At 42.0% G+C, this 23,227-nt stretch overlaps 2 protein-coding genes across 18 annotated transcripts in view; both read left to right on the top strand.

The window, feature by feature from the left end:
* LOC108040105 (serine/arginine repetitive matrix protein 2) overlaps positions 1-20,918 on the top strand; it is a 43,975-nt gene extending 23,057 nt beyond the window's left edge. For 4 of the 15 annotated variants that reach the window (XM_017117347.2, XM_017117351.2, XM_017117356.2 and 1 more), the window contains 10 exons: positions 5-538; positions 605-744; positions 7,160-7,300; positions 7,392-7,467; positions 8,419-8,817; positions 16,812-16,904; positions 16,966-17,068; positions 18,279-18,426; positions 19,555-19,706; positions 20,138-20,918. In XM_017117347.2, coding sequence (XP_016972836.1) covers positions 5-538; positions 605-744; positions 7,160-7,300; positions 7,392-7,467; positions 8,419-8,817; positions 16,812-16,904; positions 16,966-17,068; positions 18,279-18,426; positions 19,555-19,706; positions 20,138-20,261 — 1,910 coding nt within the window. In that variant the 3' untranslated portion in view covers positions 20,262-20,918. Of the gene's footprint in view, positions 1-4; positions 539-604; positions 745-7,159; positions 7,301-7,391; positions 7,468-7,641; positions 7,741-8,418; positions 12,537-12,596; positions 14,143-16,811; positions 16,905-16,965; positions 17,069-18,278; positions 18,427-19,554; positions 19,707-20,137 lie in introns of those variants that run through there. The other 11 variants (XM_017117355.2, XM_017117352.2, XM_017117357.2 and 8 more) reach the window with 8 other exon arrangements.
* Positions 20,919-21,181: 263 nt separating this feature from the next.
* On the top strand, positions 21,182-23,006 carry LOC108040104 (E3 ubiquitin-protein ligase MARCHF7). 3 transcript variants are annotated; one of them, XM_017117343.2, is made up of 3 exons: positions 21,212-21,886; positions 22,312-22,527; positions 22,598-23,006. In XM_017117343.2, the coding sequence occupies exons 1-3, from the start codon at positions 21,524-21,526 to the stop codon at positions 22,832-22,834; spliced, it is 816 nt and encodes a 271-aa protein (XP_016972832.1). In that variant the 5' UTR covers positions 21,212-21,523; the 3' UTR covers positions 22,835-23,006. The 3 variants fall into 3 exon arrangements, with proteins under 3 accessions (XP_016972834.1, XP_016972832.1, XP_016972835.1); XM_017117346.1 differs by having other exon boundaries at positions 21,838-21,886; positions 22,299-22,527; XM_017117345.2 differs by lacking the exon at positions 22,598-23,006 and having other exon boundaries at positions 21,182-21,886; positions 22,299-22,468.
* Positions 23,007-23,227: the final 221 nt, after the last annotated feature.

Genomic DNA, 23,227 nt, shown 5'->3' with positions numbered 1-23,227 from the left:
CCAGAAGTCACAGGATATGTGATCGAGGAACAGTTCTACTCGGATAACAAGTCCCCGCCTCGTCACGAGCGCAAGGAACTGATTTACTCCAGCAATGCGGACGAGCTGGCTGCAATTAAGCAGCAACTTCAGGATGAGGATGACAGCTCACCTCCGGAATTGGATGCCCGTGTGGTGCGGGAGTTCAAGAAGGTAGAGTCCCAGCAATCGCTACCGGAGGATGCCAGATATGTGCGTAGGGGTTCGGTGAAGGAGCTCAGCGAGAAGTTCATCCGCAAAGAGTCCTCCTCATCCACCCATTCGACCCAATCCTCGACTGCCCAATCGCTGGTGAGGCATGGGGACGAGACCGAGGAGGATAGCGAGTCTAATGAAGTGTGCAGTGTAATCGAGGCACCACAGATGCGTCAGAATCAGAGCCACATCAGTAGCACCACTCGATCGAGCAATACACGATCGTTTCTTAACAGCAGTGCCGATCAGCGTCAGGTGACCAGCGTGGACGATGTCCTCGAGCGAATGCGAAATGCGGATAATGGTGAGAATTAGAGATTACCCATTTGAGTTTTTAAAAAATTCTTACTGAAATATTCTGTCTTTTTAGTGGAGGAGGCCGGAGATACTAGCGAGGATCGCGAGGCCCGTGCTCTGCTCAACAAATTCCTGGGCGCCAGTGTCATTATGCAGGGTGTGGAGAGCATGTTACCGCCTACTGCCACGGGACAACGTCTAAACAGTCAAGGGGTAAGTAAAAAAAGGCAAATAGTTTAATTTTCACTTATTTCAATTGTGTTTTAATAGTTGAGTCTTATATTGGCATTAGAAAAGCATTTTATTTATTTTTGTTCCAATATTTTTGGCCATGCTAAATTTGACACGCAAATATTTAAACCATGTAAATGGCGTAATTGTATTGTTGGTACCCTGTCTTACCCATTGCCGAGAAAAATGATTTTGCAAAGTTATCTTCCATATAAGGTTTCAATGCACAAAAAGCCGTATTTTATTACAGTTTTCCCAGCACTTGTTGCACGTTTTAAGCACTCTTTGTTGTTGCAAGTGCCATGCAAGCATAACCTAACCTCAATGATGCGCGCAAGCACGTGCACGTGCTCGATTAACCGTTAACTGAGCGCGTGCTCTGGCTCCCCAGTCACCCCCCTTCCGCTCTCTTTTCTTTTGTGAGTCTGGTGTGCAACAACCGTTGCTCTCTCCCCACCTTTCACTCGTCCCACTCGCACTTGTAAAACAGCCACTTTGGGGCATAGTGTGCCGTGTGCGTGATGCGATGTGCGAAGAGATGCGATAGATGCGCAATACGCTCGGCTGGTCAGAAAGCTAGAAATACAGTTGGGGCAGAAAAAATAGCTCTGCAAATAAGAATTAACTTTTTTTGTAAGGCAAAATCAAAAGAGTGCATTTAAAAATATTAAGTTACCTGCAAATAATATAAAATAACCTTTACAAAAAAATTAAAGCCTAACATTTGTATAATCATTTTCTTTATTGATAATTTTATATTTAAAAACACAGCACAGTTAATAAACCAACAAACCGGACAAAATAAAAAAGTTTTTATTGAACAAAAATAACATTTTTAAAAACAAGATTCGTTGAAATTGTGTATTGTCATTATTAAAATAAGTATATATATTAGAAAATGCTGATATTTCTACCGCTGCTGTACAACGGATATTAGCAGAGGCTGCAGCAGAGGCAGCGACGCTGGCAGAGGCAGAAGCAGCGCATCTCGGCATCGAGATCGAAATTGTCAGTAGAAACTCAGAGGCGGCATCGATCACTTCACTTGTGCGAAGAACCACGGGCAAAAGAGCTAAGCAAAAATAATAATAAAAGAGTGCCAAGCGAACCACTTGTGTTAACAAAAATAATAAAAAGAAAAGAAAAAGGAGTAATAATAAGCAATAGAAGCGCATATAAAAGACAAGTTTTGTAATTTTTTTTACTGTGCAGTTCTGTTATTATATTATCGTTATATGGTGAACGAACGCGAGTGTCCATATTTGGTCTAACAGCAACATCCCGAGAATCACGAGCAACATCAAAACAAGAGGCAATAGAAACGCAGAGAAAAGCGTAAGTTTCATGTCACTTGTGGGGCAAGATGTTACAAAAGTTAGATGAGGGAGGTGAGAGGGCAAATACTTTTGTCAATTATTTTTAGTGCGCATAATTTGCTGGCAAAACGAAGCATTCCTGTCACGACACCTCAAAATGCACCTGAAAGGCGACGACACCGCCACAGCTCTAAAACATATATATGTACATATATATTTTTTTTTTTGAAAGATCTATATCCACCGATACATATAGCTATTTATACATGTATATATACTTAGAAGTCTGCCGAGATACAGACACGCTCATCTCCCCTAGTTATAGAGCAAATAAATAAATAAATACATTTAAAAACAGAGCAGAGAGCAGGAGGATGCATGAATGAGAGCGTCAAACGTACGGAAAATTTCGACGAAAATAGCTCCAACGACGGGCACTATTTTTACGGACTATACGGACTATGTTGGAGCATTTTTGGGCAACACAATATGGTTGAAGGGGGAAGCGGGAAGCGGGAAGGGGGGCAGCGGGCGGTGGGCATTTTGGGATGGTGCATGTGCAGCGGACTCAGGCATCTGACGTTCCCGTTTCCTCCACTTGAGTGAACCAAATACCGATTCCCACTGATATACACGTATTCCCCACAGCCGATGCTTCGAATTCTCCCAGATATATGCGATATATACACACAAGTCCGTTTGGACGGAACTTCGTCGTGGATATCATCTCCTCTTCGAGAAGATCGGGAATCGTTCCTTCCAAAAATGAATCCCAACACCATGGTTCCAGCTGATTGGGAAGATTCCTGCGTTTAAAATGCAAATTTTTCTTGCATCTTTTTATAAAGTGCAGACGTAGGAAATGTCCTATTTTTATAGAATTATATTTAACTTCAAAGAATTTTTTGAATTGCAAATTTCGAATGTTTAGGTACCAAAATAAACATGTTGGGCGTAAAGTTTTTTTGGTTTTTCACAAAAATATATAGTAGATTTGATAGATATAGATCTGCAAGTGGAATATATTGCAGATTTGATAGTCCAATACCTAAATGTATGGGCTTAATAAAAAGTTATAAAATAAACAAACATTTAAAAAACTGTTATAGGTCAGAAACAAATTATAACCTATCTTGGCAACTACATTTTCTTTTTAAAATACTTTATAGTTGTTTTATTTTTGCAAGTCTTAACATATTATTATAAACTGATCATTTGTTATATTTTCGCCACTAAAGTGAGCTTTCCGATATAGTAGCATTCACTCCAGAACGTCCACTTTACAATGCAAACTCCACGGATCCCCGATTCCAACCGATCGAACTGGAACGTAGAGAAATGCCGTTTCTGTTTGCCATTTTCAGGTGTGCTGTGTTGCTGCCCCTGTACTTAGTTGAGCGTAACATGCAGAGCGGCAAATCCTCAAACGCCGCCTCTGCCTCCTGAGTCCCCCAAAGTCCCCCTTTCAGCTCACCAGCTTTGCGTTCGGTGATTAAGCATCGCCTGCTGGAGCTGCTGCAAGTGCTCAGAGTTGGGAAGCCGGTTTCCATTATGCCCGTATCACACTGAGTTGCGAAGTTCAATACAGAAAACTTGAAAATATGACCATAGGAAAATATGAAATTGCAACTAATATACATGGACTTATTTAATACCTTTAACCATTAATTTTAATAAAATCAAAAGCAACTGCGATAATTTTGCTTTAGTTTTTTATCTTTTAAATAAACCCATTATAATTAAAGGTGTTGTTTTTTTTTTGTTAAAAATATAGCTTATTTGCATAAAAATATCATAGTTTGATCATTGATTATATTAAATAAATTACATTTATAAGCTATGGGCTTTTTTACACCCTTTTAATGAAACTAATAAAAACGATGAGCAACTTTGAATCATAATAAGTCGATGTTTACATAAGAGCACACAAACCAAATATTTTATTGCTGACTTTGGGAAACAGAAAATATTGTTTTAAAATCTTTGGAGGTTTTGGTAACACAGGGGATAATAACTTAAGCCCTGACAGAAACCAAACAGCTGAAGTAGTGAAGCTAATCCAACACAAATGTCGAGTAACGATGTTTTTTCTCGCAATAGAAATCCCCATAATATATTTATATATATATACATATATTTGGTGGTTCAAGATGCATGCTGCAGAATATATGTATGAGGTGTATATCCCGCATATCGTGCTTTGTCAAACAGCATTAACTGCGACTCCCATCGTTCCAATCATTTTTTGTTGGCTGCTCTTCCTGCTTTTTGCCGTTTCATAATCGCTGTGTGTGCGTGTTGGCTGTATCGCCTTTGTCTTTGCCTCGCATTTTGCATGTCAAATAATTTCTCATTTTGCGCGAGCTAAAAATACAAATAACAACACGACGGACAACAAAAGAAAAAAATCGAAAACGAAAGAAAGTCAATTTGGAAACGCAAAATGAAAATCATCATTCTTTCGCATGGAAAATCCGGTACATTTTTTTTTCGTGCATGATTGGTTGTGTTTTTTTTTGTTATGGGAGGAGGTCAATACTGGTCCAATTGTTGTCAAGTACTAAAATACACTGAAAGAAAAATTGCTTTTGACAGCTAGGTTTATATTCTAGCGAATGAAAAAGTAACCACACAATTTTAAGCTTCCTAAAACTTTTATAATTATCTTTTAAATACCCTGAATAAATTTTATTTAACAATTGATTATATCAAATTGTATATTGTTATTGCTTCTAATAGTGCTTAACAATTAACTATTTTAAATTACAAACAAGTAACAGAAAGAGATAACATTTTGGAATTTCTTTGTAGGATTTCCCTATATTCCTTCAAAAATACGTTCTAGTAATTCCCTTTAAAAATTATACTCTTCGATGCATCTAACTTTCTGCTATTTGTCTTTCAAAAGTGCATTTTGTCTTGCTTACTTAAGATTTATTAAAAAAAATAAATGTCTACCCTTTTTAAATACTTTTTTAAAACGTTCTAAAAATTGTAGTCTAAAGCGAAATTTCATTTCAAAAGATAAATTTATTCTTTAGGATTTTTTTGCCTTACAAAAAAATATATATGCGAGGGTAGTAGTTTTAAAATAAGTTTTAATATTTACTTGTCCCACTTCTCGGCAGTGCCAGGTTCCTCTACAAATTGGTGACCATCAATCAAAAGGCTGTCTCTACCCCTTCCACCATTTCACCAGTATTTCAGGCAGTGTCAAAGCCGAAAAAAAGAAGTGTTGACCAGCAGCAATTGCCAACAGTCAATGGCCAAGTGCAGCAGCAACAACGGCTAACTGGCAATGATCGCTCTGGTCAGCTGCACTCCCCATTTCCCCCGCCCACCGAATCATTTTAATTGTTTTCTTTTTGCAATTTCCATTTTGATTTCCATGCTTGGATTGCTGCCCCTCTATTTGTTACGCTTTGGCGGAATTGCGCCAAATAGTTGGCAAGCCTTTTCAGTCCCCCAAAGCAAAAATAACCAAAAATAAACAACAAAAACAAAAGAAATTATTAAAAATAAAACGAAAGAATAAAATTCAAATTAAACTAAGTCAAATAAGTTGAAAATTGTTGTATTTCGTGGCCCACATTTTGACAACAATAACAAAAGCTAAAGGGGCCGGCGGGAATTGTAAAAATGTTTGGCAATTAATTTTGGTTTGATTATTGTTGTTGTTGTTTCGGTACACTTTGTTTATAAGACAACAAAAATATTATATAAAGGTTGGCCCAAAAGAACAGCGAGAGAGGGGGAGAGAGGGAGAGAGAGAGAGAGAGAGAGAGAGAGAGGAAAATATGAGGAACTTTTCCTGAAATATGGTCGACCCGTTCGTTGGATGTGTGTGTGCTTAAATAATTTATAATTAAAAATAGAAACGCGTGTTGCAAGAGGAAGAGCGGGGGCGTTTTCGAGCATGCCGAAAGTCCGTTTTTCAAAAAGAAAATTTCCCATGCCGCTGACCAAATTTGGTCAAATTGTTGTTTATATCAACTACCTTTTTATATTTGGCCAGAAGCAGAGAAAAAGAGCAAACACAGACCATTCGCTTTTCGGCATTTGCGTTGTTTTTCATCTATGCTTCATCGTTAAAACTTGCAGGCCAACGCGTATACTTAATTGCACTCTATATATCTATAAAGACATTTACTATACGTATGCATCAATATTTGGCATCAATTCAGAGGTCCATAAACGCTTTTAGCTGATTTATCTGATGTGCTGTCCATCGGCACAAAGAGAAATTTTATTGGCAGATTTTTCTTTTGGGGCAATTTAAATGAATTTTCGCCATAAATTCGCTGATAACATTTTTATTTTGATGTCGTTCAATATCAATGAACTCTTGAGGGGAACGACTTAAATATATATTCCTGGAAAAACATTTAAAATTGGTTAATTGACAAAAATCTTTGTGGTTGGAATTTTAATATTAATATGTATTCATTTTTAAGTTAAAAAATATGAATTATTAAGGTTATTACATACAACTTTGACATATATAATGAACATTCATTTACATGCGGAACTGGGTAAATAAATTATTTCTTATCTGGCATCTTTTTGCAAACAATAAAGTAAAAACAATGCAATGTTTCGATGCGACATTCCCCTTTGTTGATGATTTTACCTTTGGTCAACGTGCCGTATGCGCACTTTATATATTTTACTTGGGCATATTACGCATACGACAGGTATGCAACGACATTGATCAACTGCTGGCGGAAGCTGAACGGGGGTAATGCAGCAAACAAATGCATTCGAAATCACGGCTAAGGACAAATCGTACTGACAAATTGATTTTTGGTTTCTGCCTTATCACGGCCATCGATCGAACGAGGTGCCACCAAATTTTGTTGGCAACTCTTGGCAAGTGAATAATTGCGCTGGCTGGCGTGGATTCTGTGGCCGGCGAATGTGCTCATCGTGCTTTATTTAGCCAGGCCCCAAACAGCTGGCGTTTGTTTCTCACCCACACACAAAAATTAAATGAAATTTTCCGGTTGATAAACAAAAAAAGAAAGAGAAAAGAATTGAACGCTTTCTGATCTCCGCCAAATCTTCTGTTCTCGCTTTTTTAGGTAAAGACCACACGGATAACCAACACCTACAGCAAATCCGGCAATAGTACCACCAACAAGGTCAGCAGCTCCTCAGCACCAGTTACACGCACAACTTGTGACATCGAGGAGATTTGGGACGAGCAAATCCTCAAGCAATTGGTGAGTATTACCCAACGTAGATCCTAGAATCAGTCGTGCCATCAAATTCAACCCGTTCAACCAATCATCATCCATCCTCGAACGCTTGCAGCTGGAACAGGCGTCCACCTACGAGGAGCGTCGCAAGATCCGTGCACGTCTACGCGAACTTATGGCGGAACGCGAAGGTGAGTGCCCCTTTTGAAATCCATATCTCCGTAATATCCCCCATCCAAACAAAGCCAGCGGATTAGCCCAACACTTCTTCAGCAGCGGAGACGCCAGAGATCTCCACATGGAAAAACGCAGTGATATCGAGACAAAACCGTCTCAATATTGTGTTCTGTATCTGTATCTTATAGATAATGCGCACAGCAACTAGCTAGGCAGGAAAAGGTGAAGTCATTAGGACGAAAGTTAAGCCGTTTATCCGATTTCACTCGGTTACCGTTAGTCTCCAGGTATTGCACTACCCAGCGTTTTGATGTTGGTCATGTCCATTGTTCCTCCCCAGTCGATGAACATCTATCGTTTCCTCGTCGCGCTCCACACATCGTTATCGTTATAGTGCTATCGTTACCATCGTTACTTTGTTGTACTATCTATCGTTTAATGTTGTCGTCGCTCAGTGAAAGTCTCACGTCGAAGACCCACATATAATTGGAATCGATCCATTGTACTCGAAAAACAAGTCATCGATACACGAAGTCTGTTATCGTTAATCTGTTTGATTTTATTTTATGCTCAGATGTACGAATCCGAAGGACTGGTGATGGGAACATAGATATCTTGAGATGTCTTAAAAGCCTGTGAGGCATTAAGAAAAATAGCTGTCGGGTCTAAAGAGTATTCTTAATGCTTATGCCTCGACTCTATTTTTCTTAAGACGTCCCAGTTTTTGAGATAAATCCAAATATCCAATCTCATACACCATTAAAATATTATATTTCTGAGTTACTTAGTTGAGGATAACTTCTCACTTAAGGGACTCGATCAACTGAGCTACTGAGATCCCCACCCAAGTTTTTGTTTTGCTTCATTGCGTTCCTGTTTGCGAGTCTTAAGTCTTTCCAGCACTTTTCTCTATCTCTCTATCTATCTCTCCTTTATCTCTTGACTTTCTTTGCTGCTCCGAGCAGAGCAAAAGAATTTGAAGCAGGCGCCGAAGCAGGAGAAAGAAGAGGAGGAGAGCAGCGCCAGCGAGTATGAGGAGATCATCGAGGAGGTGACCGACTACAGCGACGAGGAGGAGGAGGAGGAAGTTCCGGCCAAGCAGGAGGATCCCAAGAAGGAGGTCACCAAAAAAGAGGTGACCAAAAAGGAGGTGACCAAAAAGGAGGTCACCAAACAGGAGGTCACCAAACAGGAGGTCACCAAACAGGAGGAGGCCAAACAGAGAGCTGTTCAGAAGGTGGATAAAAAGACGGAGACCAAGACCACAAGCCAAGTCACCGAAAGTGTTAGCAAAAAGTTGGCCACAGTTGAGCTGGCCAGTAGCAGCAGCTCCTCCACCACAGACGGTGTCCAGGTGCAGCAGGGTGAGTCCCTGCCAGCAACGACAGCTACGAAAACAGGAGCCACAGGAGCAGCAGGACCAGGCAGCAGCAAGAGTAATAGCATAGGTAGTAGGAAATCCAGTAGTCTTAGCAGTAGCCAGGTTAGCACAGTGGTTAGGGCCAGGGACAAAGCCAAGCCAGATACAATGCCAGTCACGGGATCTGGGACTGGATCTGGAGCGGGAGCAGGAGCACCCAGCACAGCCAGCCGCTTGAGCGTGCCCTCGAAAGAGGATTCCGGCACGGAGAGCGGTGAGGATTTGCGTCTGCTAGCCGCCGGATTGCGTGACACCTTGCAACAGCAAAGTGGTAGCGATGCCAGTGAAGCGAATCGCAGCCTGGTCGAGGAAGTGACCGATGCCCTCAGCCGCCTGGAGAGCAGCCTGAAACAAGGCAAGGAACTAGCCGTTGATGGGGGTCAGCGGCAGGCTCTGCTCGGCCTGGTGGCCCGCCTCCAGAGTGGACTCAGTGCGCCCGAGAAGTTGGCGGAGGATCAGCGGGCGGGGGAGGATCAGAAGGACGCAGATGGTGGTAGTCCGGAACCGGAAACGGACAGTCGGCAATCTCGTTTTGCGAAGCGACGCCAGCGCAACAGTCGGCATACCGTTGGCGTTAGTCGAGAGGAACTGGCGGATGCTCGTCGCTACATGGAGGACATGCTGATCCTGGAGGGCAAGGACTTTGCGATCACCAAGACACCCAGTTCGGGTGCAGTGCCAGTGCAACTCTACCGACCCAATCAATTTGTGGCACAACCCCCGCAGCAGCAGCAGCAGCAGCAGTCAGCCGTCATCACACCCAATGCAGCACCTGTGAATCCCACCCAGAATCAATCTCAACTGAGACCCAATACCAACACCAATCGACGTCCACTGTCCGGCGATTATGCCGTGAGCTTTGCCAGCTACGAGGCAAATCAGAACTCACAGAACTCAAGTCCTGAGGGCAACGGCAACTCGCCCAGCAATTCGCAATCCAATTCGAACTCCAGTTCGAATTCCAGCCGATTTGGTGGTGGCAAAAAGCACTTGATGAAGCGAGCCAACACCATTGATATACCCAAAGCTAAGGCAAAGTACATGGCGGACTGTGATTCGGATTCGGATCTGGAGGATGACCATGGCCCGCATTTGGGTTTGAAACGGGCAGTGCAGGTGAGCGTCAAGAGACGTGTTCACAATGCGGTGCCGCCGTTTGAGCCAAAAACAGAAAACGATCACAAGTTCCTGGCCTTCATCAACAAGCAGAGTCATCAGACTGGCTTGGGTTGGGGCGGCGGTGGTGGACGGAGTGTGTCAAATTGGACCCACAAGTTTGGTAACATCAAGCACACCTTTGAGACGGGAGCTGCGGCCACAGTGACCAAGGGTAAGCCGCCGCCAGTGCCTGGTCATGTGCCCGGATGGGCCAAACAGGAGCAGCTGCATCATCAGCAATTGCAGCGAGAGCAAATGCAGCGGGAGCAGATGCAACGGGAGCAGTATGAAAGGGAGCAAAGACAGCGAGAGCACAGGGAGTTGAGTCAGAGGGACCTGAAGCAGTTACAGCGAGACCAACTGCAAAGGGAACAATATCAGCGAGAGCAAAGCCAGCGAGACCAGAACCAACGGGAACTCTCTAAGAGAGAACAATTCCAGCGAGAGCAGCTCCAACGAGAGCAACTCCATCGAGAGCAGTTGCAACGTGAGAAACTGCAGCGCGAGCAACTACAGCGAGAACAGCACCAGCGAGAGCAACTCCAGCGAGAGCAACTCCAGCGAGAGCAACTCCAACGGGAGCAACTCCAGCGAGAACAACTGCAACGCGATCAAATGCAACTCCAGCAGCAACAACAAGCTTCTGCCGCTGTGCAAATCGAGCGGCAACGTCGCCAGGAATTGGAACGACAACTGCGACTCGAACAGGAGGCGCGCTATGAGCGAGAGGAGCGAACTCGCCTCGAACGGGAATACTACGAACAGCAATTGCAGCGACAACAGGCCGAAAGACAACAGCAATTGGACAGGCAACGCCAGCAACAGGAGCAGCTTGAGCGCCAGCGACGTCAGGAAATGGAATTGCGACTCCAGCAGCAGCGTGAGCAGGCCGCACAAGTCAACAACTTTATTCACGCTCCACAGTCCGTCTTTCGTCCTATTGAAAATGAGACGCAACCGCAGCCCGGTATTTACAAGCCCGTCGCTCAGAAATCCCAACCCAATCCGGCCATTTGGAAGCCTCCAACGCAACAGCAGCAGCCAGCACAGCCACCGCAATCGCAGCAACATTTGCAGGCCAGATCGGCCACATCGTATAGCAACACACCGTCGCCATCTTCAACGGCCACTTCACCCATCGGTTTACCCTGGGTGGCAAAGCCCAAGGTGGATAACAGCGATTTCCGACGCAAGGCGCACCACTTTGAAGAAAGGTCTTTAAGGGACAATCTAGAGCAACATCAGCAGCAGCAACCATCCTATCCCAATGGCAATAATGGTTATCTACAGCGTCACAATTCACTGCGTTCCAAGGCGCCAGCTTTGAGCGAGTTCAAGAAGAGACCATCGCTGCCGAACGCCATGGAACCGGGAACAGTTGCACCACCTAGACAGGCCTTTCAAGCTCCACCGCCACCCACAAATATATCCTTTACGTACGCTGATTTTCCGCCAGTGGCACGTCAACAACGTGGCAATGCCCACAACTACAGAAGTCAACCTTGCCTCACGAGTGCTGTGGAACAGGCCGAGGCATTGACCAATCCGTTGGCAGCTCCGCTAGTACTCACAAGCTCGAATCCCACTTATCTGCCACCACCTGGAAGCAGGAGATTCGATTACATCAGCAGTCCAATCGATGTGGATGTGGACAGTCCACCCAACAGTCCCACGAGCTTCATGACCATGCCCAATCCCACTCTGATGACGGACAATACGGATGATGATCTCGATTTGGATTCGGACAACAATATGCTGGAGTATCGGGCCGAAACGAAGGTGATGCGAAAGCCACGTAGTCAGACAGCTGTGAGAGTGGCGGACAGAAGAAACGCTCATATGAGCGATGACGAGGTTTACGGGAAGAATTCAAGGGCGGCCAAGTCCCTGCTGTACACGATGAAACAGCTGGGAGGTGGTCCTGGTAATCAATCGGCCCAAGCTGGCAATACCAACCAAAGGCGGCAACCTTTGACTGCTCCCAGTTCACCGAAATCGGGTTGCCTTTCGCCCGATGGTCGTCAGTACCAGGCGCCTCTGGTGGAGCCACTCTTCCCGCAATTGAGCACCTTTGAGGCCAAGCGACAGCCCCAGTTCACCACTTCGCCCATGTCCACGTCGCCTGCAGTCAGCATGCCACAGATCAACTACCAGGCGAATCCCACATATACACCGCCAAGAACCAATCAGGATGCCAATTCCTATTTGGGTGAGACCCACACTTCCTATGTGGTCACCTATCCCGTGGACGATTCCGGAGATGAGCCCGAACAGGAATCTATGGCCATGTCTGTGACCCAGCGATTGCGTCGCGCTTCGGAGCACTCCAATGCCAGCTCCTCACTTTCACTGGGCAGCACCAGTTGGACAGCGAATCCGGTGCACAATACAGTTCCCACTGTGGGTTCCATGGGACCTCCAGTGGATCGCAGCACTAAGCCGCAGATTAGTCAGCCAATGGGCCCGAAGATGCCTCAGCAGGCTCCTCAGAAGAAGTCGCAGCAGGTGACTCAGCAGGTAACTCAGCAGGTTCCACAACAGGTTCCACAGCAGGTTCCTCGACAGGTTCCTCAGCAGTTACCTCAGCAGTTACCTCAGCAGATCCCTCAGCTGATCCCCCAGCAATTGCCTCAGCAGTTACCTCAGCAGTTACCTCAGCAGATCCCTCAGCAGTTGCCTCAGCAATTGCCACATCAGATCCCGCAGCAATTGCCCCAGCAGTTACCCCAACAGTTACCCCAGCAGTTAACCCAGCAGCTAAGCCAGCAGTTGCCCAAGCAGTTACCTCAACAGTTACCCCAGCAGTCACCTAAGCAGCAGCTACCACAGCAGTTACCTCAGCAGATCCCTCAGCAGATCCCACAACAGTTGCCTAGGCAATTGCCTCAACAGGTGCCACAAACTATAACCAACAATCTGCCTAGACACGCTCCCAGGCTTAGTGCGCGTAGTCACACCATCCAAGGTGATTCCGGCTACGATAATCGTCCCCTGCAGAATCGTGTGATGTCACAGCAAACCCTTAACTCCAGCATTATCAGCAGCAACAATAGCACCACCGTCCAGAAGCAGCAAAAGGAGCAGCACATCAGCGAGCTGCGCCGCAAGAGTTTGGGCAATGTCCTGGAGAGCAGCCAGAGGAGTACCTACTTTGAGCAGGAGTACAAGTCGTCGGCACCACCAGACACACCGGATATAGTTAAATCCTCGCTGCCGAAGGAGAATGCACCGCTGTTAAAGAAATTCGGGCCTCCTCAACGCCACCACTACATGCCCAATTCTTATCAGAGTCCGCAGCTGAATAAGCAGGGAAATAGCAGTAGCACCACCACCACAATAACCAGCACCACGGTGGTGCAACAGCAACAGCAACAGCAACTTCAACAGCAGCATCAGCAAATCAAGCCGAGCATTGTGGAAACGCCAGCGACACCACAGCCACAAGTTCCCCCCGAAGACGAGATACCCCACAACATAGTGTTCAACAATGTGAGCGCCTTCACCTCGATGAGCCGGAGGAATCACGAGGAGGATTCTCACCAGGGAGCGCAATCGGGATCGCGGGTGAATCGTCTGAGCAAGTGCGATTCGTGGAACCAAATCTGCCAGCTGCAACAGACGGCGGGTCCGAGTCCGGCGAAATACAATCAACCCGGATCTCCCAGCGAGCTGAGACGCTCCAAATCCGGACACTCCCTCGCTGTGCCGAAACTCTACGAGGCGGGCATTGATAAGGCCCAGGTCAGTGAGAAGCAGCGAACGGTGGCTGCCTACTTCTCCGGTCAAAAGTCACCAACCGGCGGCCAAGTGGAGGAGTTGCGCACCACGACGATGACCACCTCCGCGACATCTAGTCGAAAATCGGCCATTAATCGCACCAAGACGAGTGAAAAACTCTCGGCGGCAGCTCGGAAATCACTGAGCTCGCTGACGACGTCGAATGGTAACGTTTCCACCGCCGGTCTGGGAATGATCCGTGGCGGTGGCGGCGGCGGTGGGGCAGCCATGATCGGTGGTGGCCTCAGTCGCAGTGCCACCATGCCGCATATCGCGAATCTCAATCTGCTGGACGAGAGCAATGTGGAGGATGCCTTCGAGCAGCTAATGATGGGTGCCTAAAATTTACAAAACAATAATTAAACAAATAACAAACAGTCCAGCCAACCACTCAACCACTCAAGCCAAGAATTTAACCCACCCGAAAATATATAAAATCACACGCATTGAGGCATTCCAGTTCGAAACTGGATGAGAACATAATCAAATAATAACAAAAGAAAACCAAAAACAACAAAAAAAAAAGAAGAGAAAAGCAAGAAAAAGAAGATATACGAAATCGAATCGAAAAATCGACATCGAAACGGAATGATAACTGTAACTTGTAACGGCAACTGTACTGATTAATGTTTACTGATAAACTCAAGCGCTACTGTTGAGCCTAGGATTAGCTTTGTTTTAGTTAAGCCCCACCCACCCAGAACCACCTACCCGCCCACTTTCCCTCACTTTTCCCATGTTCGATTTGAGTTTTGTGAAGCAGTTAGAAAAACGCAGATAACGACTGAGGGCCAAGCAGCAATAGTTAAAAAGTTCAGGGACCACAGGCGGTTTCTATTTCCTTTTTTTTTCAATTTTGAAAACACTACTTACACACACACGCTCAATCGCGATAATAAACAAATAAGAAAAAGAATTGTTTGCTGCACTGCGTCCCAATGAAGCCCCAAACAACAAGAACAACAACATCAACAATAGCAACAACTTGATCAATATTCCGAGATTTGTGAGTTGAATATGAAAAAAATATCAGATGCACAGAATGCCAGCCTTGAAAGCCCCTATTTTTTCCCTTTATTTGCCAGCGCCCTTGCCCTGCCTTGACTACCAAAAAATAAAAAGGATAATAATAAATACATAAAATATTGCTATACCGCCCAGCAGCAGCCTAACAGCATAAAAAACCACACACATATGAAAACATAAAGTTGCAATCAAGATAAAGGTATTATCAGGACTATTTAAATTTCAATATATCTCAAACAGTTTCTAAATTTTAGAGATTAAATAAACCCATAGGTAAAAAAGACTTTTTAAAGTATTGTATAAAGTAGACAAGGGAATAATGATAAATATTGTCCTTTCAATTTATTTACTATTAATACGTTGAGGTTGAGTTTTTCAAAGTTTTTTACTAGGTTTTAACGATCCTAATTTGGCATATGCACTTATTTATATTATTCTGTTTTGATTACGTATACTTGATATTTTTACGTATACTTGATATAACTATAAAAAATGTCTTTGCTTTATTTAAAGCTAATATTTTACAGACAACTGTATGTGTTTCATATGTGTGTGTGTGTTTTTCTTGTACATATTTGTTATTGCCTGAAAGTTTTTACTCAGCCAAGTGTGGAAATGTAAAAATGCGTCGACTTTTAGCGCTTATCCCCATTTACACTCCCCTTACGTTGCGTTACGTTACGTTATGTTACGTCTTGTTACGTTTTGCTCTTTTGCTCGTTCGTTCGTTGGTTGATTGATTGATTGATTGATTGACTGGTTGATTGGTTGATTGGTTGGTTGGTTGGTCCAGCAAGGATTCAAAAAAAGCATATTACAAAAATTGAAAAAAAAACGGAAGCAGCAAAAAGAAACCCCCTATGTTGTCCCTCCTTTTTTAATCGACTGTTTCTCTCTCTGTCGTCCCTTGTACATATATATATTTCTTTTCTTAACACCCCAGCACAGATGAGATGAGGAAACAGTGTTTTTCGTTTATTTTATTGATCAGTTTATTTTTTTGGTTTTTATCTATGTCTATATATTTTTGTCGATCTGCTGATCTGCTCCTGTTCCCTGTCCCTCAATTTAAAGCATGCTGTTCATTGATTTTTAGCTGTAACTGTAAATACATTTTGTGCATGACTTTTTTATAAATTCATTGTTACACAGAAAAAAATATGTACATTGTAAATTATGTACAAATGAACTTAAAAAAAAATATTCAAAATTTAATCTTAATAGAAAATACAATAAATAAATAATAAATAAGTTTAAAATGGTTGCAAAAAAAAAAGTAAAATGTATATGTTTTTGTATATTACTTATGCTGCAATACTGATAAAGTATGTTTAAAACAATGATGTCCATTCAAATTGAGATATATATTTTCTAAGTTAAATGATTATTTTGAATTACTTGTTTTAAGTTCGAAACACTTGATATTTAGCTCTGTGTATATAAGTAACTAAATACATGAAAACAGCCATGGACAATGAAAGCACCACCACCACCACCGCCACAGTCATATCCACACCATTAGCGACGGTTTCTGATTGGTTTTTTGTGTGATTTCCGTAGCGCGTTTCCTTTCGTGGGGACTACACAACCGCACACACTGCGAACAAAATCTTGCCCGTGTTTGTGTGGCAGCTTAAATATTTTGCCAGTTTGTTTTTTGAATTTTGCGTAGTAGCTGTTATTATGTAACCAAGAAATAAAAACCCTTTAAAAACAAATATGTTTTTGTGCTATTTTCCAACACGTTGCGTAGTGTGTAAATGTGTTGCCTGCCCAGATACAAAACACATGTAATTTTGAATAACCCAAAGAATTGTTGATTACCCAAACAGATTGATATTTTTTGTGTAATTGATTTTGTGCATGCCCCAGAACTAATATATGTAATTTGTTTGCTTCTCTTTTTTCTTCCACCTGCTGCAAAAAAAAAAAAAAAAAAAACCAAAACCGCATCCCTAAAAAACTCTATTCACACAGCAGCCCAGCACAAGAGCTCCTCGACCAGCGAACAGCGAACGGAAACCAAGTCCAAGGATGGCGGTGCCACTATGACCACAACAACAACAAAGGGTGAGTCAAAGGGATTGGGTAATTGCATATTGATTAATTTATTTATTATATATTTTTGTAGTTACCACACGCACTGTCAGCGGTAGTGCTGCCTCCAAGAACATCTCGCCTTTGGCTAAATTCAAGCAGCTGGACAAGCAGGCAGCCGCCCAGCAGGCGCAAAAGTAAGTCAATCCCCCACCCACTTATTATTCAGATTATTCCATACATATACATATATATATATATATACATAAATCGACGAGCATACAAACATAGACACACATATGGTAGCGAGGGCATACATACTATACACACAAGCCAACATTTGTGCAGGTCACCCATTCAATTCAAAAGGCAGTTGGAGAAGCAAGCAGTGCCTAATGATTGTGCCTTTATGACACTAACTTTGTTTTAAAAAAATTAAAAAACCAAATGTTATATCACTTTAGCACTAAACAAGGCAGAAAGTTCCTGCATACAATTTAAAGAGGTTTTTAATTTAACCATGTACTTTTATGTGGAACTTGTAGAGTGCCATTAGGCATAAGATTAAACATTTTTTTTCAGAAAAGCTTATTTAGTCTTCTTTACCATGAGGCTTATGAGTTTTCTGTGTAAAGAATAAAACTTGATTTTATAGAAACTCCATTTAAAAAAAAAGGTGGTTTAAAACACTATTTTAATGATTGCTTCTCCAAGCCTTTTCCACACACAATAAAATAATTCAATTGGTCGCACACTTACACAATAGATGGATACAATAAAATCACAATCTTCACCCCCCCTTTTTAACATACACATATGTACATATACGATCTCTGGTGTTGGTTCTCTATGGAAGTGTGTTGGTAGTATCGTCTCCCCAAAAAAAACCTGAAATATCGATGTGCAAAATCAATATCTGATGATGAACTAGTGAAGGGAAAAGTGATTTCGCTTTCTGTACATAGAGCACCCAACTGTCTCCCTCTGTTATTCTGGTTAGCTTATGGAAACTCGATCTTCCCTTTTTTTCTCTTCTCCTGTCTATCTCTGTCTTTTTATGTTTTCCTTCGGCAAACGAAAAATTCCAACCAAACCAAACGTAAAAATTCGTTGACAGAAAACCAAAAACATCGCGTTAGTTGTTCCATTTCCCAGTTTTTTTTGGTATTCAAATAATTGTTGTTGTTGTTTCTTGCTAACACAAATAAAAAAAAATTATATATACACCCATACACAAAAAAAGATATACAAAAAACAAACACTTAACACAAGAACTAAAAAATCAAACAAAAAACACACGAAAAAAAGAAAAAATATAAGAAATTAAGAACAACATGAAGATGAACCGATTTTGTGTGAGTTTCGCTAAAACGTCTGCAATCCTCCAACCTTGACTCATTTGTTCAGATCATCTCCAACAACAAGCACACCCACGACCCCCGGCGGTTCGGCACAACCGTTGTTCAAATTTACCGATCCGGCATTAAATGCGCGCGCCGCCACTGTCAAGGATCAACTTCTGCAGTGGTGTCAGCATAAAACGCAGGAATATGAGGTATCCAAAACCTAAACCAAAAAAAAAAAAAAAAAAAATCCAAAAACCAAAACCAAGCAAGCCCTAAAAATATATGAAATGCCGAAGCCACAGCCAATATTTGTTATCCTTGCCATTGTTTGTTATTTTTTAATTGCACCTGAGGTCAAAATAATAGCGGTGACAAAAAGGTTTTCAGAGAATGCAAAAGTAGGAAAATGAAAGAAAAAAAATAAATAGTAAACTAGAAACAGTTTGCTTGAGAAATACATGTGAACTACTTTTTATCTATCCAAACATAGTTCTTTGGTCAAAATAACAAAGCTTTATCGTTTTTATTGTTAGTATTTATCGACTTTGTCAAAATTAAATAACTCTTATAGTTTTCTACATCTTTAAGATATTAGAAATTCGGAATTGGTTTTATAAGATTATTTTTAAGATTCAAGATTGCATTTAATGAAAACCATGTCTTATTTTGACCCCAACTGCCACTATGACTTGTTTTTTTATCGTTTCTTTAGTTTTGCCGTTCGCTCCGATGTTATTAAGATTTTTAATTTGCCATTTTTAACAAATCTAACGACAAACCGAAAACAAATACAGCAACAAACAAAATAAACAAAAGCAAAAACATCTAACAGCGCCTAACTTTGGCTGAGCTTAAAAGCTTTCTCCAATTCTCATACACGCACACACACTCAGACACACACACATACACGCTCACACCCGCACACGAACACAACTTACGAATGATGAAAAAGGAAATAGAAAATTGAAAGATGGACGCCATTTCCATTTCCGTTTACCGCTTTACGCTGTCGATTCTTATCGATCACTGCTTTTCGTTTTTAATTGTTCTTATTTTTGTTTTGGCAATTTCGCTTAATCGCTGAGTTATCGCCGCTGTTGTTGTTATTGTTCCGACCTAGCTGACCCTAGTTTTACCCACTTACAGCTACCTAGTTAGTCTAAGTTAGTATTGGAGGCTGGAATCTCGCACTAAATGCTTTTGCTTTTGCTCCAAGGGCCATTCAATAAAAATAAAAAATAAACCAAAATCAGCCAACCATCTCAAAAAAAGTGCGCTCAATCATTATTGATCACCACTGATCACTGAATGCAAATTATGTGTGTGTTGTTTCGCAGAACGTCCAAATAAGCAACTTTAGCTCGAGCTGGTCAGACGGCTTGGCCTTTTGTGCGCTGATACACCATTTCTTGCCAGATGCATTTGACTACAACACACTAACCAAGCAGACGCGACGACACAATTTCGAGCTGGCCTTCAGCGTGGCTGAGTAAGTATACGCACCGTGGAGTGCCCTGAAATGCATGCTATAGCTAATTTAATAATGTAGCACAACAAAATTGCAAGAATCTGTACATTTTTACTTGCGGAAATCCTGCACTTAAGAAAATCAAAATATATTATATTTAAGAACAAGTAAAGTAAAGTTGGCCTTCTAGCTTTCACTTAAAAATTGTTTTTATTGTTTACTTAATATCTAAATAAAATTATTAAAAATAAACTATTTAAAGCCATACGATTTTTAGATAATGAATATCTAAGCAAGAGTTTGTTAGCAGCACTAAGAGAAAACAACATATGTTTTAGATAATTGTTCTCTAAAGACTTGCATTTGCTTAGATAAATCTCGAAAGAGATATATTTGCTACTATGATATTGAAATTTCTGTGATGACTAATTAATTTCTTTGTTATTTCGCAGTGAGAAGGCTGGCATTGCACCACTGCTGGATGTGGAGGATATGGTGGAGATGAGTCGCCCCGATTGGAAGTGCGTCTTTGTCTACGTCCAGAGCATATATCGCCGATTCCGGAACTGTCAGTGAATCCATCGAAAGCAGTGGCAGCAACAGCAGCAGCAGCAGAATAGTCCAAATCCAAATCCAAATCCAAGTCAACTCAACAGCAACTGCAGCAACTCATTAAATTTTAAGCATACACCACACATCCCCTTTGGCATTTCGTGTTAGCACACACCCCATATACGAGTGTATATCCGCATAACCCACAATCCTACATCCATATGTGTAAACCCAATTCTAGACCCCGTCATCCTGCGAATATCTAACTGTGTAATCGGCATATGTATATTCTTCAACTGAAGCGCAAATGGCTCGTCGAACGTGAACAGCCGACTCTTTGTACGTTTTTTTGTGTTTGTTTTACCCTTTTTTACTATTATTACGATTACGCATTATTATTTGTTATCGAACTTGAAGCAGAAACTATGCAATAATTGTTGATTTATATATTTTTTTGTCATAATTTTAATTGTGGAGAGAAGAAGCAGTGCAGTTACTAACCCTGCTGGCGGTCATCGACATTGGATAAAGTATTTAAGATACGCTCGATGCCGTCGCTCACATTGATGAATTACTGTAATAATAAACATATATTCTATGTACGTACGTGTAACGAGAACGAAATATTTACTAACCGATGGCATTGAAAAGGCCGCAAAGAAATAAAAAAAAGCAAATGAATCCCAAGTTCCTAATTTTTGGTGGTCTACAAATATGGTGGAGAAATACGAAGGCTCTAGATTAGATAAAACCATTTAAAAGGTAACTGTAAGATTCCAACATAAAAGACAATCGATGTGGAGTTAGAAACCAAAAACTGTGCGATATGCAAATTTGAAAAGTTTTGCATTTGTGGAAAGGTGTATAAAATGTTTTGAAACATTAAAAATGGTTTTGAAGAAATGTTTTAAAATGTATGTTCCCAATTTAGCAGAGCCAAGAAACCTTAAGGAAAAGACTCTTTTCTTTAAATCATAATGTTTTTTCTCTTTTTTTATGGGGTAAATCTAGATAAAAAAGCAAAAATATAGTCGTTGAACTTGTAGACCAGTGTGCCTTTTGTTTCTGGGCAACGCATGACATATCAGGTGTGCTTAGAAACACGGTGAAAGTCTAGCGTTTAAGTTTTATGTAAGATGTCGCAGTAAAATTCGGTGTAGAAATTTGTAAATCAAAATTTGGTTCGTAACGCACATAAGAACACACACGCCTACACCGCCAAGCAGTTCAACAGACGTGCAAGCAGTTCAAAGGCGGTGCAGTAGCAACAATATCCCCGCAGCAACATGTCGCATCATCAGCACGTTATTTCGGAGTCTGCCGCTTTCCGTTTGCTAAATGGCTTGGTGGCCACCGGCAGTGCCACGCCCCTTGCCGTTCAACCGCCTACCGCGCCACCAGCGGAAGTCAGCTGTTCGCCGGAAATAAGTCCGCCGACTGGCCAATTGCCCGGTGGCACACCCACCGCCTCGATGGCCGCGTTGGAAATATCGTCGGCGCGCCAAAGGATGTTGCCACCGATAACGCGACGTAGTTCGCAGGAGAGCGTCCATTCGGCGAACGAGAATGGCAACTCGTGCCGCATCTGCCGCTGGAACCGCAGCGACATGGAGATCATCAAGTGCCCGTGCAGTTGCAAGGGCAGCGTGGTAAGCAAGGCTCACTTCCGGCATTTCTGTTTAAACAAATCCGGTTTGGGGGACTCCTCTTCGAGATTCACAAAAAAAATGTATGAATTTTATTATCTTTCTCTTAAAATCTCTTTAAAAATTGAACTATCAAGTTAAAATTGTTGGTAAAAGTTTTTAAGAATTGAAACGTGATTTAATATTTATAAAAATCTTTGATGGTTTATAGCTTAAAAATACGAATTCTTTAGTAAAAGAATCAAAAAATATAAATGTGATTGCGAATGTCTTAGAAAAAATCCAGGGTATATATATTTAAAAATGCCTTTATTTAAGGAATACAATTAACTGTAAGTACGATAGAACTTTGTGAAAAATTCGAACAGGAATCCTCGGGAGATGATATCGAGTTTCTTGGGCTTACGGGATCTAGGTGACCTTTGCAGGGTTTCATCCATCTGAAGTGCCTAAAGCGCTGGATTATGCACAGGCGGGATAATCGCTGCGAGATCTGCAATGCGGTCTTCGACATCTCGGAGGAGCGTGTTAGCCTGAAGCAGATGATGCGAACCTTCTGCTGCGGTCGCTGTTGCGGCCTGATTGTGAAACACCTGCTTTTCAGTGCCTCGCTGATGCCACTGGCCCACATAATTCTACAGCAGGTTAGCACTATACCATACCAGTTAAACAAGGACATCAGGATGTTCAATAATATTTTTGTCTGGCTCACAGGTTCTGCAGTGCATGGACAATCTTAACCAAGGCAGTACCGAGCAGCTCACCGTCCAGGAGGTTTTTGTCGCCTCCTGCGCCCTGCTCACCTCCAGCGCCCTATTCTTTCACTTCTTCGAGTTCGTGACCACCCGCTGTCTGCTCATCCGGAACATCCTGCGCCACTGGTGGATGTTCGGCAGCACCTCCGACTTTGCCCTGGTGGAGATCGAGGACGACTCCGTCGATCTTTTTTGATGAGGAGAGGATAATGGGCCATGACAGCCGACGATGAAGAAAGATGAAGGACGGCAAAGGCCGTAGTTCATGTGCTTGTATTTTCCCACCGACCATGAACATCTTAGATGATTTCACCAAGATCCAGTAATAACAGATTTCAATATTCAATAAAGTAAATTCCCAAACTTCATCCGAATCACTTCTATTTATGCGAACAAATATATTTATGACATTCAAAAATAATTATTTCTTCAGTATCGAGTGGCTCTAAGCTAATGGCTAAAAATAAATATTGATATTGCATGCACCCATGGTTATTAATTCATCTTGTTGAATTTTTGTTAATTAATAAAATTAAAAAACTATGTTATTAATTCAAATATAAATATACAATATATATGATATCTAAGG

This window comes from Drosophila rhopaloa, unplaced genomic scaffold (assembly GCF_018152115.1).
Source record: "Drosophila rhopaloa isolate 14029-0021.01 unplaced genomic scaffold, ASM1815211v1 contig_3, whole genome shotgun sequence".
Lineage (NCBI taxonomy): Eukaryota > Metazoa > Arthropoda > Insecta > Diptera > Drosophilidae > Drosophila > Drosophila rhopaloa.
This window is presented reverse-complemented; position numbering and strand designations above follow the sequence as displayed.

Excerpts from the sequence above, each read along its gene's own strand:
- LOC108040104 (XM_017117343.2), top strand. The coding sequence starts at position 21,524 with ATGTCGCATCATCAGCACGTTATTTCGGAGTCTGCCGCTTTCCGTTTG. Across the intron at positions 21,887-22,311 it reads GCAGTTGCAAGGGCAGCGTG|GGTTTCATCCATCTGAAGTG; the intron begins GTAAGCAAGGCT and ends TGACCTTTGCAG. Across the intron at positions 22,528-22,597 it reads CCCACATAATTCTACAGCAG|GTTCTGCAGTGCATGGACAA; the intron begins GTTAGCACTATA and ends TCTGGCTCACAG.